Source organism: Erinaceus europaeus, chromosome 4 (genome assembly GCF_950295315.1).
Source record: "Erinaceus europaeus chromosome 4, mEriEur2.1, whole genome shotgun sequence".
In the NCBI taxonomy this organism is placed as follows: Eukaryota; Metazoa; Chordata; class Mammalia; order Eulipotyphla; family Erinaceidae; genus Erinaceus; species Erinaceus europaeus.
Genome location: NC_080165.1, coordinates 92,284,172 through 92,303,656, shown reverse-complemented (window position 1 = coordinate 92,303,656; position 19,485 = coordinate 92,284,172). Strand labels below are relative to the sequence as shown.

The 19,485-nt window shown below is 35.6% G+C and overlaps 1 protein-coding gene across 8 annotated transcripts in view; it reads right to left on the bottom strand.

The window, feature by feature from the left end:
* Positions 1-19,485, bottom strand: part of PKHD1 (PKHD1 ciliary IPT domain containing fibrocystin/polyductin) — a 617,401-nt gene that overhangs the window by 181,959 nt on the left and 415,957 nt on the right. For all 8 annotated transcript variants that reach the window (XM_007516520.3, XM_060190048.1, XM_060190049.1 and 5 more), the window contains one exon: positions 3,892-4,005. In XM_007516520.3, the coding sequence (XP_007516582.1) occupies positions 3,892-4,005 (114 nt within the window). The remainder of the gene's footprint in view (positions 1-3,891; positions 4,006-19,485) is intronic.

Sequence of the window (19,485 nt, the reverse complement as noted above, 5' to 3'; positions counted from 1 at the left end):
CCTTTGTCTCAAAATATAATTTATTTCAGACTCATAAATTGAAGTCATACCAGAGACATGCCAAAGCAGTCCAGTTTTATTCCTTCAGGTATTTCCTCTCACATGTATTACTGCCACTTTATCATATGAGGTAAAATTCCTTATATTCTAGTAGCCTAAAAATGTCCTGAGTATGAAATCAACTAGTAAAAAAATATGACCATGAACTCCTAGTGCACCTATATTTATTGTTTAGATAAATTAACATTTATTGACATGTATTCATGTATGTTTGAATAGAAGTTCTACTATATTCTTCCAGCATCTAAATGAGTTCTCTGCCTACAGCTGGATTGGTGTACCTGCTTAGAGGTCATTAATTTGAGTGTAAGTTAATATTTTATCATTTTATTTATTTTTTAAATGTTTATTTATTTAAGGAGTGACAAATATTGAGAGAGGAGTGGGGAAATAGAGGAGAGAGATAGATATACCTGCAGACCTACTTCACCTACCAAGCTTTCCCCCTACAGGTGGGGAACGGGGGTTTGAACCCAGGTCCTTGGACATTGTATCATGTGCACTCAACTAGGTGGACCACCGGCTGACCCCCTGAAATTTTATCTCAAAAAATAAAAGAATGATGAATGACTCAAGTATCAGTTGGAACAAACAATATGCATGTTATTATCATCCAACATGTGCTTTTTAAAAATCTCAATTAACTAAAGTTCAACACTTTATACACTGCACCACCTCCCACACCACAAAATATTAATTAATTATAAACCCATGAAATCTATACATAAACATTAATAATTTTATCCATAACAAATATAGACAAATTTAGAAGATTTTAAAAAAGCTTAATGTGGATTTAATATAAAAAACATTCTCACATTTAGAATATACCCTAGTATTAGTTTGTTGTAATAATGGATATAAGGCTAGTAAAATAGATCACTATGCTTCTTGGACATGTGCCCAACCTAGGTTCAAGCCCCATCACCACACACTGAAGGAAGCTTTGGTGTAGTGATTCATTCTCTCTCTCTCTCTCTCTCTCTCTCTCTCTCTCTCTCTTTCTCTAACTAAAAAAAAAAAAAAAATTAAAACAACAATAAGAGTTGCATATGTAGCTGAGGAAATCACTTCACTGGTCATTTTGGACTTATATGACAAAGTTCCTGTTTTAAACCTAGCACTGCTGAGTGGTAATCTGGCTTCCCTCTATCATCCACTCTGTCTCACATACAACTCTCTCATGTTGGTATGCTTCTAAAAACCCCTTCTGTTTCATTAGTTTAATCCCCCCTGCTTAACACTATTCTATTTACATAACCACTTCATTCTATTTACATAACCGCTGTTAACAAGCACCACCCTCCCTCCAGGGCATTGGTGGTTCAGTGGTAGAATTTTTGCCTGCTCCACCCCTCTCCTTGTCATACCCTGATTTTCACCAGTCACTTTTCTCTCCACCCTCTCTGCATCGCATCCTGTTCCCACCCTACTGGGCTAGTATATAAGGACAAGATTGTTTGTAGTTTTAGTTTAGCTTAGCTCCGCTTAGATTGTGCTGTGTCCGGCATGAATAAAGAGATAACTGCGTACAACCCAGCCATGAGTCCCCGGTCGTCTGTTACCTGCCCGTGAAGCCAGCCCGGCGAAAACAACACTCTCATAAGTTTATAAATAAAATAATTTCTGCAAAATTTGCATGTATTATCATTTTAATAATATAAAATACTCATAGATTTTAATATTAATGAAGTGAAATAGGAAATGGGAAAATATGAAATTTTCAACAAGGATTTTAACCAAAAAGCAGTTTTTTCACTTAAATTTGAGTTATGTTGAAAATTCAGTTGAATAGAAAATCAGATTTTTATTTAATCAGGCATTGGTGCACCTGGTTAAACACACATATTACAGTGCACAAGGGCTCAGGTTCAAGCCTCTAGTTCCCACTTGCAGGGGGAAAGCTTCACAAATAATGAAGCAAGACTGCAGGTATCTATCCCTTTTTCTCTCCCACAACCCCGCTTAATTACTCTCTGTATCTAGCCAATAATAAGGAAATTAAAATATTTTTAAAAGACCTTAACCATTGCAGAAAATCATATTTCTTGGTCTTTATTAATCATAAAAGCTTTACTAGAAAAATGACACCATTTTTACTTGTTTACAAAAGATCATACTATTCTAAAAGATTACCACCTTTCATTTTTTTTTAATAGATTACTAGAAAAAAATTTCAAAAGCATTGGTTTTTACCATATTGCAGGAGTTGCGAATCAGGCAAAGCTGATTCAAATATGACATTCCAAGAGACAAAATGGACATATCAGATAAAAAGAAATTGAATGCTCTTGTTATGGTGTATTCCTGTTTTCATTTTTACTGAGATATTGAGGTTTTATAAAATTAGTAATGTTATGCATAAAAATTAATATAATGATACAAATATAATAATTTATATCTGTTCTATAATAATTATTCATTTAAAAATTTGTCTTATTTGTTTACTTATATATTTTGCTTTCAGGGTTATCGCTAGGGCTCAGTGCCAGCACTACAAATTCACTGCTCCTGGCTGCCATTTTTTCCATTTTATTGGATAGGACAAAGAGAAATAAAGAGGGGACGGGAAGATAGAGAGTGGAAAAGGAAGATAAACACCCGAAGACAGGCTTCACTGCTTGTGAAGTGACACTCTTTGCAGGTGAGGAGCCTAGGGCTCTTCTTCTTCTAGCGTTTGCTCTAATTGGGATGCTTGCACAGGTCCTTGAACTCTGAACTATGTGTGTTTAATCTGGTACATCACCATCAGCCTCTCCCTGCTTCTTTTTTTATTAGGGGATTAATGGTTTACAGTCACAGTAAATACAGTTTTTGGTACATGTGTAAAATTTCTCAGTTTTCTACAAAACACTCTCACCCTCTGCCTAGGTCTTCCTCCAACATCATGCACTAGGACCTGAAAGCCACCCCCCAACCCCCAAGGTCCTTTACTTTGATGTCACACACCAAAGCCAGTCCAAATTCTACTTTGTGTTTCCCCTTGTGTTCTTCTTTCTCAACTTCTGCCTATGAGTGAGATCATCCCATATTTATCCTTCTCTTTTTTGGCTTATCACTTAGCATGATTCCTTCAAGCTCCATCCAAGATGAGATGGAGGTAAAAGAAGGATTTATGATGAATCTCTGTCATATAAGGTTATACAAGGCAAGCTTCAATTTCTTTTTTAAAAAAATATTAATTTATGTATTCCCTTTTGTTGCCCTTGTTTTATTGTTTTGGTTATTATTGCTATTGTTGTTGGATAGGACAGAGAGAAATGGAGAGAGGAGGGGAAGACACAGAGGGGAGAGAAAGATAGACACCTGCAGAACTGCTTCACCGTTTGTGAAGCTACCTCCCTGCAGGTGGGGAGCCGGGGGCTCAAATCGGGATCCTTATGGGGGTCCTTGAACTTTGTGCCACCTGCGCTTAACCTGCTGAGCTACCGCCCAACTACCCAAACTTCAATTTCAGTGTAATTATTTATAAATCATTTTTAAAATATGGCATGGTCTTGTGGCTATAAGCAAATGATGAAATTATCAATAGTGAATATGTTTTAGTAACCTCATAAAATCATATAAATACAAATAATTTATAGTTGATAACATAGAGTAATTATAGACTTCCAATAAATCTATATATACAGTATTTCTATGTTCTATAATAATAAATTGTATTATTTGAATGTCATTATCTCTTATCTTAGTTTTAACATCAGTATGTATATGACAGCTAGATAATAAGTGTGAATTTTAGATAAAATAAGTGCATACAATTTAATAGATGTTCTAAGGCACTTATCTATCACATATGTAATTGGTAATAAAAATACATTACACACTTACCAATTGTTCCTGGATCAATAAGAATTCCATTGAAACGGTTACAAGAGACTCCTTCTGAGGCTCTGACAAGAATTAAGAGCTTTTGTTCTTTTTCTAAGGGACTTTCTAAAGTACCTGTTTACAAAAAAAATCATATAATTTAAGACAATTTTAAACTAAAATACAGGGGGAAATTGTGATATACATTTAAAAACATGAATTAAGACACTATAGTCCATAGATTAAATGAAATGGGGGGGCATAAAAAAAGTTCAGTAAACGTCTCTAAGAAAAATTATGTCATTCTTTAACAAATATTCACTCATATTTCTTTATTTTAAAATATAATTTCCTGAGGTGGTAATACATAACTTGTTCACGTGCCAATACAATTTGAGTAGATATGACATTAATACCAGTTCTGACTTGATGCTTTAAAGATGCTTGAAAAGTTTTCAACAGAGTATCTGTAATGATATTCTTGGCTATAAAATGAGAATTCTCTAACTAGCCTCCAATGTCTGAATAAAGAATCATTTGCAGAAGACCTGAATAGAACTAAGTCCTGTTGGGAACATGTATAAGCCTGATAGAGCTTAGGGAGAACCACCCCCATCTTTGGATGGAGGTCTGAGAAGATAACCTCTTGGTAAGTCTCTCTCAACTGAGGTGAGCGTAAGGGGGGAAACTCAGACAGATACCCCAGTACTTCCCTCCATTAACTGCAGGCCACATGGCCACAGATTCACTTATTCAAAGTCACCTTCTGATCACAGAAGAACACACCTTATCACACACTTCATCACACACCTCAGACCCCAGACAAGAGAAATTCCAAACTATATGGTTTTTGATATCTATCTTCTTTCTGTCTCACCCTACAGGTTTAACCCCTATGCTTCTCTCAAATACCTTTGGATAATTAAGTTGCTTGTGTCATGGAGAATAACTGTCTTGTCAATTCCTGTCATACCAGCCCCCTACCTTAGGGGCAGGCTGACTGTTAAGAAACTTGTAATTTCTCTCCCAATCCATACCAAATAATATTGCATCTGCCGATCACAACCTAACCAACGCAATGATTGCCACCTCAACATGCTTCACCTCAGACTGTGTCCAGAGACTTCACGAGTGGAATGACAACCCTTCAGCTTCATTACTCGGGTGAGACCTTTCCTTTTATAGTACACTCTAATTTCATCTCAGGTGGTTCACTTTCTAACAAAGTCCCATAACCTAGATATATACCAGTTTCTGTGAGAGAGAGCTTATGTTCACACGTATCCATAAACTACTGCAAAATATATACCTGAAAGCAGTAGTACACTAGAGTTTGCAGTGAGTACCCCCCCTAACACTTCCTCTCCACTATTCCAAGCTTTGGGTCCATGATTGCTCAGCAATTTGTCTGGCTTCGTATGTTAACTCTCTTTTCAATCACCAGGTTCCAGATGCCACCAGGATGCTGGCCAGGCTTCCCTGGATTGAAGACCCCACCAAGGTGTCCTGGAGCTCAGCTTCCCCAGAGACCCACCCTACTAGGGAAAGAGAGAGGCAGACTGGGAGTATGGACTGACCAGTCAACGCCCATGTTCAGCGGGGAAGCAATTACAGAAGCCAGACCTTCTACCTTCTGCAATCCTCAATGACCCTGGGTCCATGCTCCCAGAGGGATAGAGAATGGGAAAGCTATCAGGGGAGGGGGTGGGATATGGAGATTGGGTGGTGGGAATTGTGTGGAGTTGTACCCCTCCTACCTTATGGTTTTGTTAATTAATCCTTTCTTAAATAAATAAAAATATAATTAAAAAAGAAACCTGTAATTTCTGACATCTTTCAACAATAATTACCTCCATTGCTTTTCTATTTAACTCATGTCCATTTTGCTATAAATGGACTCTAGGATTCTGGGATTCTAGGAATCAGACTCTAGGCACACTAAGAGTCCCCTGGTGTCTTTTACTTCGTGTCACCCCTGTCGTGAGCGAGAAAGAACCAGCCCATTACCTTTCCCCTGGAGACCACCCCGCCGGAGAGGGAGAGAGATACCCCGAAAAAGTCCAACCAAGTTTAGTATAAATGTAAGCTTGTATAAACCATCGAGATTTGGGTATTATATGCAGAAACTGACTGATAAATTGTCTATGGCTGGATTCCCAAATTACATGCACTTTACCATTTAATCCTTCCAACAAATCTGAATAGGAAGTATAATTCTTATCTCAGCTTAACATAATCATACATAAAAAGGGCTTAGTAGTTCAGGGATTTGTCCAAATTTATTTGCAATGTAGCTAACAGAGTCAGGATTGAAGAATGCTCTGATTAGGCTACAAGTTGTACTAAGTAGGCAATTGGTTATTTTTCTAGATGCTTTAACTCCATAGGTTCAACCATCAGGCTCAGAAAGGGGCTTTTAGAGATAAAAGAAAATAAGAATATGTGGAAAGCTAAATGGGTAAATAGAATGTATCTGGGATAGGATGTGCTTTAATAAAGGAAAGCAAAGTCTATGCAAAATGAAAAGCAGGCAAATGGGCAAGCAAGGGTTAGAACCTACAGCCTGCACATTCCTGACAAAGTGCTAAGGGATGCTGACATATCCTGTGGGTTATATCAGCCTCAGCTGAGTCAGGGATGCATCCTCATAGTCAAAACAAAGATGTGCTACAGCAGAAAGAAGGGAAACAGGGTTTGAGGGGAACGTTAAGAAATTGTGTGTGGTGTAGTTTTTATCTTACGGTTATAAGTCTGTCCACTAAGCTGTTTTCCAACTGTGATTTCATTTATTTCACGGAGGGTAGTTTAGATTCTTCAGGGGAAAATGGCCTAGCACAAAACAGATACCAGAGAGAAAAAAGTAGGACAGTTTTTGCCCTAAAGAAATGTATGCAGAGCCCCACAAAAAGAGTTCAGCGTTCCTCTAAAATCAGAGATTAAATCAATTATACAACTCAAAAACTGCAGCACATGTGGGACTTTCATAGAAAGTCTGGGTGAAATTAGTCAGCCTCCCGTGATCTTTTAGTATCTACAATGACCAGAGTTTGAGTTCATTTTTTAGATGGGGGAAGGGAATGGTAGAGGTTGGGAAATGAGTAGAAAACCAGGAAAGAGCAACATAAGAGGAGAAAATATCTGTGATTTTAACTTTAAGATGTAGTTTCTGTTGGTCTTATGAAGTCTGGTGAAATGAATGCATACTTTAATCTGAGTTCCTCATTTTATTCCCAAATCAAGCAAAAAAAAAACAAACAAAAAACTTAAGTGTTGTCACCAGCTTCTGTTGTACCCTTACATATGAGTGGTCTCTTCAGAGAAGGCTCTGAAATAGTGCAGTTTCTCTCTGGGTTTCCTTTTTAAAGCTGATTCAAGGTGTTTTAAACTGTCACAAATGACATTTTCAACCTGACTGAATTCGGATACTCAAAATGGTAAGGAAATCATCTGTTGTGCTGCAAAGAGATGCCAGGTGTTTTCACAAACGTGATTTAACATAATTCTCACAACCCTATGGTGGATTATCACTGAAGTTCTCATGCGGAAACTGAGACAAAGAAAAGTTAACTAACCTGTCAGGAATTACACAGCTAATACGTGCTGAATCTGGGCTTAGACTTAATAAGTACCATACTAGGGCACGTGGACACAGGGCAATAAGAAAGAAGTAAAAGGGAGTTGCTATTATTTAGAATGATGGTGGACAATGTAGGGGAAATAGAATATGTTCCAGATGCTAAAATCACCTAAGGAGATGGAAGAAAATAAGTTCTGGTGTATGAAAGATAACCATTATAATGATTTGAGAAATATGGTACAAATCAATTCCATGAACCTCAAAGGTAAGAAAAAGGGGAAAAGACCTCAAATTATTTTATTATCTAAACCTCTTTGATAGAATTCAGTATAAGTAGAGTTTACACTTAAGTGCATTCTCTCATCATGACTTTCCACACCCTATAATTGGGCCAGCCCACAATGAATTATTTAATGATCCCTATATAATATCTCCTCTGTGCATTTCAGGCTGTCATGTTATGCACTGTCTTCCTAACTCCTAATTATGTCAAAACTTAACTCCATCGTATATTATAACTAAAACTCTCTACGATCATGAACTAGACACATTTTGTGTGTGTACAAGAATTGTCCATGCCCCTTGTGCAGTAACTCTCTTTCAAGGACTTTGTTCTAAACAAAATGTGACACACAAAGATTAATGCCCCAAATCCTTCACCCCAGCTTTTTCTCTTTATAACAAACACATGAAAACAACTTTGTTCATTCAGAACCCCTTCCTGCTCCTCTCAACCTCTCTCTGTTCTATCTAATAAAATAGAGAAAATGGCCACCAGGAGTGGTCAATTTATAGTGCCGGCACCAAGCCCCAGTGCTAATAAAACAATATTAATAAATATAAAGTAAATATAAGTATAGGTTTTTTTTCAGAAGTTTTATTTTTGACACCACAGCATTAGTATTTTCCGTGATGCCTCGGCACTGCCCATATGGTATCAGGTCTCAAATCTGGGACATTTGTATGATCATACACATGCCCTACCTAGAGAGCTATCTTTAGTGATTCACCATCAAAGAGGTCTTTAACTTTATATATTGTAAAATAAAAGTTAATATAAAATCTTTCTGCTCACATATTTGCAAAATGTTTAAAAGGCCTTAAAATGTCACAAAGGTAAGTAGTCACTCCTGTAAAACTCAGTTTCTCCAACTATGAAAAAGGCACAATAACAAATAATCATTATTATTATTATTATTTGGTGACGGTGAGATGACTTGATGCAATTAACGATACATAGTGAGTGCAGTATTTGAATATAATATGTGGCTTAAAAAATTCTTCTTACCAGCTCCCCACATGCAGGGGTTCGCTCACAATCTTGAAGCAGGTCTGCAGGTGTCTACCTTTCTCTTTCCCTATCTGTCTTCCTATCCTCTCTCAATTTCTCTCTGTCCTATCCAGTAACAAGGAGAGCAATAATAACAACAACAATAATAAACAATAAGGGCAAGAAGATGGAAAAAATAGCCACCAGGAGCAGTGGCATTGTAGTGCAGGTACTGAGACCCAGCAATAACCCTGGAGGCAAAAAGAAAGAAAGAAAGAAAGAAAGAAAGAAAGAAAGAAAGAAAGAAAGAAAGAAAGAAAGAAAGAAAGAAAGAAAGAGGGGGGAGGAAGGAAGGAAGGAAGGAAGGAAGGAAAAAAGGAAGGAAGGAAGGAAGGAAGGAAGAGATAGAAAGAAAGAAAAAAATAGTTCTTTGTAATAATAGTCAAAGAAGGGGCTATGCAAAGAGACTCTCATGGCTGAGGCTCCAAAGTCCCAGGATCAATTCCTTGTACCACCCTAAGCTAGAACTGAGCAGTGCTCTGATAAAATAAGTAAAATAAATAAGCTGTTGCAGTAAAGTAATGAAATATTTCATGATTAATGCTTAATTTGGAAATTAAGAAAATAAAAACAAGTTCTTAAATAATGCTTCTTCCAAAAGTATTAAAAAATATGCAATTCAGTGTTTTCTTTTTTAGCCCAAGAAAGGTCAGCATAAACAATTAAATTCCTCCAGATCCCATAGACGTAATACTGGTTTCGATACAACAAAGGATAAATGTGTAAGATAAAGGAGTGACTACAAAAGCTGGATAAGGGCAAGTGACTGGCTTACTTAATAATGCCCTCTCTGGCCACTATCAGGCCACCTCATCAGGCAGGGTTCTATACCTCTGATAAATCCTTCTCTCTACCATCACTGGTTATACCCACTGGGAATGTCACTATAAGACCTTTTGTAGGTTTCTTCAGAACCATTATCCTCACTATGAAATACCAGTGGTATCATCATACTCTGCCACTCAAGGATGACTAGTTCTGAAATGAGTGCAGCCTAGAATGTTTCCAGCTATGACTATGGACTATGAGCTCAGGCTGACAGGGACTCAGAGGTTGGACAGGCTATTGTGCTAATTATAAATGAATATGGGCCCCAGGTTAGATCATTGTGGTAAGCAGTTAATTGCATTTACACATTTTCTTCAAGTTTGCTGACTATCTGCCCTAATCCTGTTTCTAGTTCTATTCTCAGCTCTGACATCATCTTCCCAGACAATATCTCTGGTTCATTCCCACGTTAGCTATCAAGATCAAGCAAAGATTATTAAGACATGGGCTCCTAGGAACATTTCTATAATAGACTTCTTAGCTTCCATCTACCCTCGTAAGCCTACTTTCACTTACTCTATTCCTACTTTGTGGTTCTTGTTTATTGAAAATTTTTGTCCTGCTCTTCATTTTGCTGCATTCCAGCCACCAAGTATCAGATGCTATTATGGCTCCATCCTGACTTCCCCGGGCAGATGACCCCACCAATGCTTCCTGAAACATTGTTGGGATTAAGCCAGCCCCCCCTCCATTCTGCATTGCTGATAGTATGGCCTATTTACATAATCATTGTTTTGCCTGAAAGATCCCCACCCATTGATCTGTCTTCTTTCTACCTGGAGACCTGCCTTACCTGCAGGGTAATATTAATCCCACCAGCTAAAACCATTGCAACAGTTGCTAAGGAAGTTTCCACCTTCCCAGTAAATCTTTTACCTTTCTCCACTCCCTTTCCTAGCCATTTCCATTTCCGACTCGCCACTTCCGGTTTATCCTATAAAAGCCACTTCTGTTTCTGGTTTCTTCTCTCTTCCACTTCCCAACCTAGAGGGGGGCAGGCATGCAGGGGGAGGTGGACACCAGCCACTGTGGTTTTTGGCTCCACGTGGCCTAACCTGCTGCACTCACACCCGAATCTGGGGCTCCTGCATGAATAAAGATTTGTATTGCTAAGGCCACGATCTTGGTTCCTGGATCATCTATCTCTCCCGCCTGCAATGCTAGACCAGCAAAACATCACCTCTCTAGATCACTACTCCATTAGGGAAAGATGGAGAAAAGCGGGATGTCTAGATCATCTTGCCAATGCCCATGTCAAGAGACAAGGCAATAAAAGAAGTCAGGGCTCCCACCTTCTGCACTCCAAAAAGAATTCTGGTCCATATTTCCAGAGGGATAAGTAATAGGGATGCTTCCAATGAAGGCAATGGGACACAGAACTCTGGTGGTAGCAACTGTTTGGAATTGCACCTCTTTTACAATTATACACCTTACAACCTTGCAAATCACTATTAAGTCATTAATAAAAATAAAACATTAAAATGAAATTCTCAAATTAAAAAAAACTTAAATGACTTTTTTGAAGAAGAAAATGTATTAATTTATTTGTTGATTGATTTGTTTAAATTATTTCTGGAAAAACAAATAATATTTAACAATTTATTCATCATGTATCTATTTTATAGCTTTTAATTTTTATTATGTTATTTATTGAATAGAGACAGCCATAAATTGAGAGGTGGGGACATAGAGAGGGAGAGAGGAAGAGGGACACATACAGCACTGCTTCACCACTTGCAAAGTTTTCCCTCTGTAGGTGGGGCCTGGGGTCTTGAACCACATTTTAACCTGCTGCTCAACCAGGTGTGCCACCACCTGGCCCTATTTTATAGCTTTAGAATAATAAATTTCTAGGAAATATGTTCCTGTTCAAGAGTTCATAATATAAGTTTGGAAACACTGATTTAGAAAATGTTAAAAATGTTAAATGCAACTACAAATGCATTTAGTCGAGACTGAATAGCCTACTAAGATGGAAAAATCATTCCTTGTATCATTGTTCTAACATACATAGATAAATGTATATAATTTGGATATGTAAACATGTCTGTAAGTATGGATAATATGTGTTGAAAAAGTAATAAACATATATATTTATTTGCTTAATTTACTTGAAATAATGTATTATTTAATTGTTCACTGCCAGCATTTTTTGGCACTCACAGAAATAAAGCTTAGTGTCTTTGCTCTTATGGTATGTAATTACAATATTTAAAAAGTCAACTAGCTCTGGTGGTACTTTTTAAGTTGACTAACAAGAAATTGTATTGAGAACTATTGTCATAAACAAAAACTGATTTGTTGATGATCTAAATTAGCTAATTTATTTTTTTTCTAATATTTACACATATCTATACATAAAATGTATGGTTATTTGTATGATTTTCTAATCATAAGTTAAATAATTTAAAGCTAAATTTAAATAATATATATATTCCTTAACAATATATATATATATATATTCCTTAACAACATTTCCACAAGCTCCTGTCTAGTTATTCAATGCACTTGACTACTGGGTATTGTGGCTTTAGGCTGGAGGATATGTTTTAATCCACACTTTCCTTTGGTTTGTCTTCTTCTTATTACTTAATCATCCAATGAGTCTTTCTGAACTGTCAGTTTAGCAGGCAATAAACTGTGTATGGATTTTTTCTCTTCTTTAGGATTGAGAAAGTCCCAATCTTGGAAGCAATGAAACAAATTTCCATACACCCAGTACTTCATTTCCTGACAATCAAAGCCATGTACTAATGATGACCTTAGGCTTCTAGCTACCAATGTGAGACAGGATTGACAAATACCCACTACCATCTCTGTAAAACAATACGTGACAAGCTTTAGAACAAAAATCTAGTTCCCAGCATAATCACTGTATGACTAGACAGTGCATCACATGACCTGGTTGTGACAGGCCAAAGGAATAAGGTGCCGCTGTGTCCTCAAGGACATGGGTGTGTATATCATATCATAGTTTACTTAGGAATCAAGAAAGGATCTATGAAGACTTTTTGTTTGTTTGTCTTTACTTTTTCATCTTTTATTTAACAAATCCCACATATTTTGCATACAAGGACACTACAAGTGGATTTTATTATATGTGTCTATTCAATAATTAAGTCATTGTTACATGGAATTTAGTAACACATTAAAAAGTAACACACTCAAATGTGTTAAGATAACCTATCATGTTAACATACTGAAAAAAAAAATCATCTCCCCAGATGAAATGGGCATTTGATCCATTCACACTTATCCTTCCTTAAAGACAAATTACTGGTTATTTTCTGAAATCTTCTTTAAAATCATTATAAGGGGCTGGGTGGTGTTTCACCTGGTTGAGTACACACATTTAAGTGCACAATGAGCCAGATTTAAAACCCTGGTACCCTCATGCAGGACAAAAGCTTCACAAGCTGTAGAACAGTGTTGCAGGTTACTACTCTCCCAATTCATTTTCCCTTTCCATCACAATTTCACTTTGTCTATATTCAGTAAATAAATAGATGCAATACTTTAAAATTATTATAATAATTTCTTATTTGAAATGTATAAAGCATAAAATAGTAGCATTAGAATCAATATTCTGTACTATTGCTGATATAAATGATAACAAGTACATGTTAAAAGGAAGAAATAATGGAGAAAATGGTAAGTTCACACAACTTTTCATGAGCAAAGTAATCAAGAAAATTAATCAGTAAACAAATCAACATTAATTGAACAGGCTTTCAGTGAGGCATTCTTTTTATTACTTTTCCTCCCCAAACAGACCAAAAAGGAAAAAATAAATAAATAAATAAATAAATAAAGTAAATAACTTTAAATTTGAAGAAGGTCATCAACTATTTCCTATGTGTTTCCCCCTCCCCTTTTTTTTTTTACTTCCATGTAGAGGTAAATCACCGTAGTCATTTACACATTCATAGAATGTTTCCTTCCTCAATGATGCTGACATTTAAGTATGAAGAGCATTGTTCAGGAGGCTGAGTAGTGACACACCTGAGTAATTGCACGTGACCAAGTGCTAGGACCCAAGTTCCCTTTGAGGTCCTGGCTCCCCACCTGCAGGGGGTCCTCTTCATGAGCAGTGAAGCAGGCCTGTAGGTGTCTCTTTCTCCACCTCTCTCTATTCCCCTATCCTCTGTCAGTTTCTCTCTGTCTTATCTAATAAAAACTAGGGGGGGGGGGGAGACAGAAAAAATGGCCAAAGGGAGTAGTAGCCTCATAATACTGGCATTCAGTTATAATCTGGTGGCAAAAAATAAAAAAAATAAAGCATTTCCCATGTCACAAGAGAAAGATATTGAGTTGAATGAGATGGATGAATCATATAATTTGCAAGGTCTATAATGTCAGTTATAAATTTACTATTGAAGAATCTTCCTGAAGTTGTACTGCTAAAATAGACTATTACATTATTTTAGCATGTTACTTTTATTACACAATATAGTTAGTACTCACTCAATTAACAAAGTCAACAAAAATCATAAATATACTGCTAACTATTTTTTCAGCATGACAGTATCAAAATAATCCATTTAAAATCAGAATTTTAATCTAAGTCGCTAGAAATTCTGTTTATAAAAGTCCTACACTAATTTGTTTTGTTAAAAACCATACTAGTGAAACTACTAATAAGTAACAAATTGAAACACAATCTAGACTCATTTGTATACTTTAGTACCTTAAGATGCAATAGTGCATAGCTTATCTTCTAGATTACTTTATGAAATGCAGGTCACAAAATTCACTATTTTCCAGCTCCTGTGACTGCCTTTCTGCCATATAAATGTGTCATAGCACATTCTTGCCTCTGTCTCTAGACCTTAACATTACTTTGTTCTCTCTGAAATTCTCTTTTGCACATCTCTTCTACTTCCTGTGGTTAGAAGCTACACTGAATCTAAGACAGCATCATTCTCAGTAAGGACAAACTTAACATTTTCACCCAAAATTCTGGAATTAGACATGGGTGTCCATTATCACCACTATTTTTCAGCATAGTAATGGAGACATTCAAAATTGCAACCAGGAAATAATGAGATATTAAAGGAATATATACCAGAAAGGAGAAAAACACAATTTGTTGATAACATGATAATATACCTAGAGAACCCCAAAGACTCTACCAAATAATTAATAGATTCAATAAAGCAGCAGGTTACAAAATCAATACACATACATCTGTGTCATGTTATATACAAGTGATGCGTCAGAGGAAAGGGAATTAAAGGACTCAATCCCATTTACAATAAAACTCCAATAGAGAAAATACCATGGAGTGAATATCACAAAGGAAGTAAAGGGTCTTTGTAGTAAAAACTATAGAACATTGTTTTAAATATACATAGAGAGTGACACTAAGAAATGCAATATCATTCCTTGTTCCTGGATTGGAAAAATAAGTATTATTAAAATGACCATCCTACCAAAAGCAATCTACAGACTCAATTCAATCTTTATAAAAAACCCAATGAGGGGCCAGGTGGTGGTACACCTGGTTGAGAGCACACATTACAATGCTCAAAGACCTGGTTCAAGCCCCAGCAAAGGAAAAGCTTCATAAGTGGTGAAGCAGGGATGCAGGTGTCTCTCTCTCCCTATCCCCTCCTCCCCTCTCAATTTCTCTGTCTCTGTCCAATATTAAGTAAATTTAAAGTAAATACCAATGTCATTATTTAAGTAAACTGAACAATTTCCAAAAATTTGTCTAGAGCCATATGTTCATTTTATTTTTTATGAGCTAGAAAGAGAGGGAGAGAGAGTTCCACTTGAGAGAGAAGTCAAAACTCCATGCCAATACATACTGCACTGAGAATAGAGTCTAGAGCCTCAGATATGCAAGTCCTATGCTCCACAAGTAGAGCTATTGCTCTTGGACAAACAGAAACATATTTCTGCTAACAATTTAGTATATGGTGCCAATATCTGCACTAGGCTTCTTTCCAACTCATTCTCCTGTCTTATTTTTTTAAACTATCAATGTGTTGCTACCTAAAATTACCTTTCCCATAAATTTTACTGTTACATTGATTCTACAACAAAAAATAAATGTAAACAGAAATCTTAAGCTCACTATTAAATATTCACACCTTAGGAAGAATGCTTAGAACTAACTAGGCATTCAATGAAAGAAAATGGGATAGAAGTAAAGAGGGAGAGGGATAGAGAGGACAGAGGCAAGTGGTCAAGCTGTATAAATTTTTTGGAATCATTACATCAGAGAAATATCTTTTTAATAATTTTTCTCTTTTTGGCTTCATAAAAATATCTTAATTTTAAATCAAGAGGAAAGATAATTATCTGTGCAAGTAAAATAAATTCTCTTATTGTAAGGTAATTTCAACTTTAGTCATTTTTTTCTTCTTTATCTACCTCTCTCCTGTGATTATTTATAATTCATTTGTCCTTTATACAGTAGAATTTCCACATTACATTGAAATAAAGGCTTGAGAATTATGAATGTATAGATTCAACACATCATAAGTGTTTAGATTGTTCAAGCACTTTACTAAATATTCTCATTTAATTTTCATAAAACTCTATAAAATAAGCAGCACTATTATTATTCCAATTTTGAAGGTGAGAAAGGTGAATCTTTGACCATTCATATAATTTACCCAGAACCATTTAACTAATTAGTGGCTAAGGCGAACTAATTAGACTCAGATCCCCTAATCTGTAGCCTGGGAGGCATCTTAGACAACAAAAACTCAACTCATTATACTTGCCACTAGATTCTTGTGACCTTTGCCTTTTCAATATTTTTCAAATTATTATTTCTCTTTAGTTCCAGTACCTTAGCTGGGCTTTAAAAATTATTTTCTGAAATGGTTCAGTAACCCTAATTTTTTTCAGTGGCCCTCACACACTGCCAACATTAATATTCCTAATATCAAATCTAACTATGTCACCCCATGCTTAAAAGTATCCAGAAACAACTCATTGTTTTTATCCTAAAATCCAAACTCATCTCCACAATGTGTAAAGTCACTAAATTTGCTAATCTCATTCCATACAAATTCTATAATCTAAATAAGTCCATTACTTATAATTCCCATAAGGTATTGCACAAGTATGTGTACACAAATCAGTGCTTAGGTTTCCTCATAGAAAGAGGTGACTCTTCCAACTATAATTTTACTTTCTTTTCTCTGGTATATTACTAATATCCTTTCAAAATGATAGGACTCAGGATTCTACTTCTGAACATTCAACTTCTCCCATGCGACGAGGCACTTAGTAAGCAATAGTAAACACTTAGATGAAACACTTAGCTGAGCATACACGTGAAATTCTTTATCTCAAACATTTTACCAGATTATGAAGCCACCCACAAAACAAAGAGTGAAATTGAGTTTGACATTTGTCATGCAGCTATAGCTCTCAAAGCAAAACTTTGATTTCAAACTGCCCTTCTGATTTCAGCATTATGATTCTATCCCAACAAAATTCAGTTTATACATTTTGCCAGTACTTTTGCCTTAAAAGTGGGACCACCAAGAGACATAATTCCATAATATTTGAGACTAGATCAAATGACGTCAGATAGCAGACATAATCTGACAGTAAGTTATGCCAATGTCCACATCTACTAAGTTTGTTTATTACTAGTCTTATTATTTATTTCATGTTGGGGTTTCTTCAGGGCATGGTAAAAATAGGACAGATTGATTGAATGGCTTCCTTCAGGCAAATAGGACCAGGGAGATGGGTTCCAATAATCAATCTTTGGATCTGGATTACTTGGAAAAAGTGAAAGGAAAAGACAATTGTCTGGTAGCAGGTAAAAGTACAGTAGCTAATGGACAAATAAAAAAATAATGTGAAATGTATGATAGAACTAGAAACTAAAGTGTCACTCACTTCAAAGGTACTGATTTTCAGGCAATGCAATTTTATTATAAAAATTAATTATTGAAAATTTAAAAACAACTCAAACACAAAAATGAATAATCATAATAATAGAAGATGTTTATTGTAACATGAAAAAGGCTTGGTTTTATTTAATATTCCTAAAATTTAACTGAGTATGGATTTTTTAAAAACAGTAAACAAAGGAGTAAAGCAGTAAACACCTGGATTGGTTCTAAATTTGGGCTATTAAAATTGTGCTATGAACTCTTTTCTGCTTAAATTTTAAAGGCATCTCAATGATATGAATACATTTACAAAGAAGACTAAATAAAAAAATAAACCAATGGGACTACATCAAATTAAAAAGCTTCTGCATAGCAAAAAAAAAAAAAAAACCATCTAAACAAAGAGACCCCTTACAGAACTGGAGATCTTTACATGCCGTATATTAGACAAGAGGCTAATAAACAAAATTTATAAAGAGCTCACCAAACTCAGCAAAAAATAAAAAAATTATCCAATTCAAAAGTGGGGAGAAGATATGAACAGAATATTCACCACAGAAGAGATACAAAATCCAACAAACATATGAAAAAATGCACCAAATCATTAATTCTCAGAGAAATGAAAATAAAAACAACAAGATATCATTTCAATCCTATGAGAATTTCATACACCAGAAAAGATAGCAGCAACAAATGCTGGAGAGGTTGTGGGGACAAAGGAACACTCCTGCACTGCTGGTGGGAATATAAATTAATCCAACCGCTGTAAAGAGCAGTATGGAGAACTATCAAAAGTCTAGAAGTGGACTTACCCTATAACCCTGCAATTCCTCTCCTGTGAATATAGCCCAAGGAACCAAACACACTCATCCAAAAAATTTGTGTGTACCTATGATAACAGCAGCACAGTTGGTAATAGCCGAAACCTGGAAGCAACCCATGTATCCAGCAACAGATGAGTGGCTGAGCAAGTTGTAGTCTATAAACACAGTGGAATACTACTCAGTTATTAAAAATGGTGAGTTCACCGTTTTCAGCCCATCTTGGATGGAGATTGAAGATATCATGTTAAGTGAGAAAAGTCAGAAAGAGAAGGATTAATACTAAATGATCTCGCTCATAGACAGAAATTGAAAAACAAGAACAAAAGGTAAAACACTCAAAAGAGCTTGAATTGGAGTAGATATATTACACCAAACTAAGACTTTGGGGTGAGGTGAGGGTTCAGGTCCTGGATCATTAATAATGGCAGAGGAGGACATAGTAGATGTTGAATTGTTATGTGGAGAACTAAGAAATGTTATGCATGTACAAACTATTGTATTTTACTATTAACTGTAAACCATTAATCCCCCAACAAAGAAATTTTTAAAAAATTAAAGATGTGCTGCTGCTATGAACATAGGATTACATAAATCTCTTTGGATAAGTGTCTTTGTGTTCTTGGAATATGTCCCCAGAAGAAGAATTTCCAGGTCATAAAAAAGGTCAATTACTAACATTCTGATGAGTCTCTACACCAATTTGCTACAGGAGTTGAACCAAATTATATTCCCACCAGCAGCGTAGAAGGGTTCTTCCTCACCCCTATTCCTACCCTCTCCAAAAGATAGGGCTTTATCTTTTCTTTTTTTTAAAATATTTATTTATTTATTTATTTATTTATCCCCTCTTTATCTGCATATTTCTCCCTGAGTTCCTCTCTTTTTTTAAGATAAGAAATTTTAATTAAGACACAAATTAAGAAAAAACTAATTATTTTATCTTTACATTTAGGTATATAAGTAAGTTGATTCTATATATAATTATCTATTTACTTTTTATACTTTTGGACAATAGATGGGACAAGCAAAAATTACTTTAACATTGAAACTAATAAGATTATCATAATGACAATGAATTAACAATATATGTCTTCATTATTCAAATAAAAGGAATTACATAATCTGGGATTAAAAAGAAGATTCAAGAAAATGTACATGAAAGACTATGAAACGTAAAAGTTTGGTACTCAA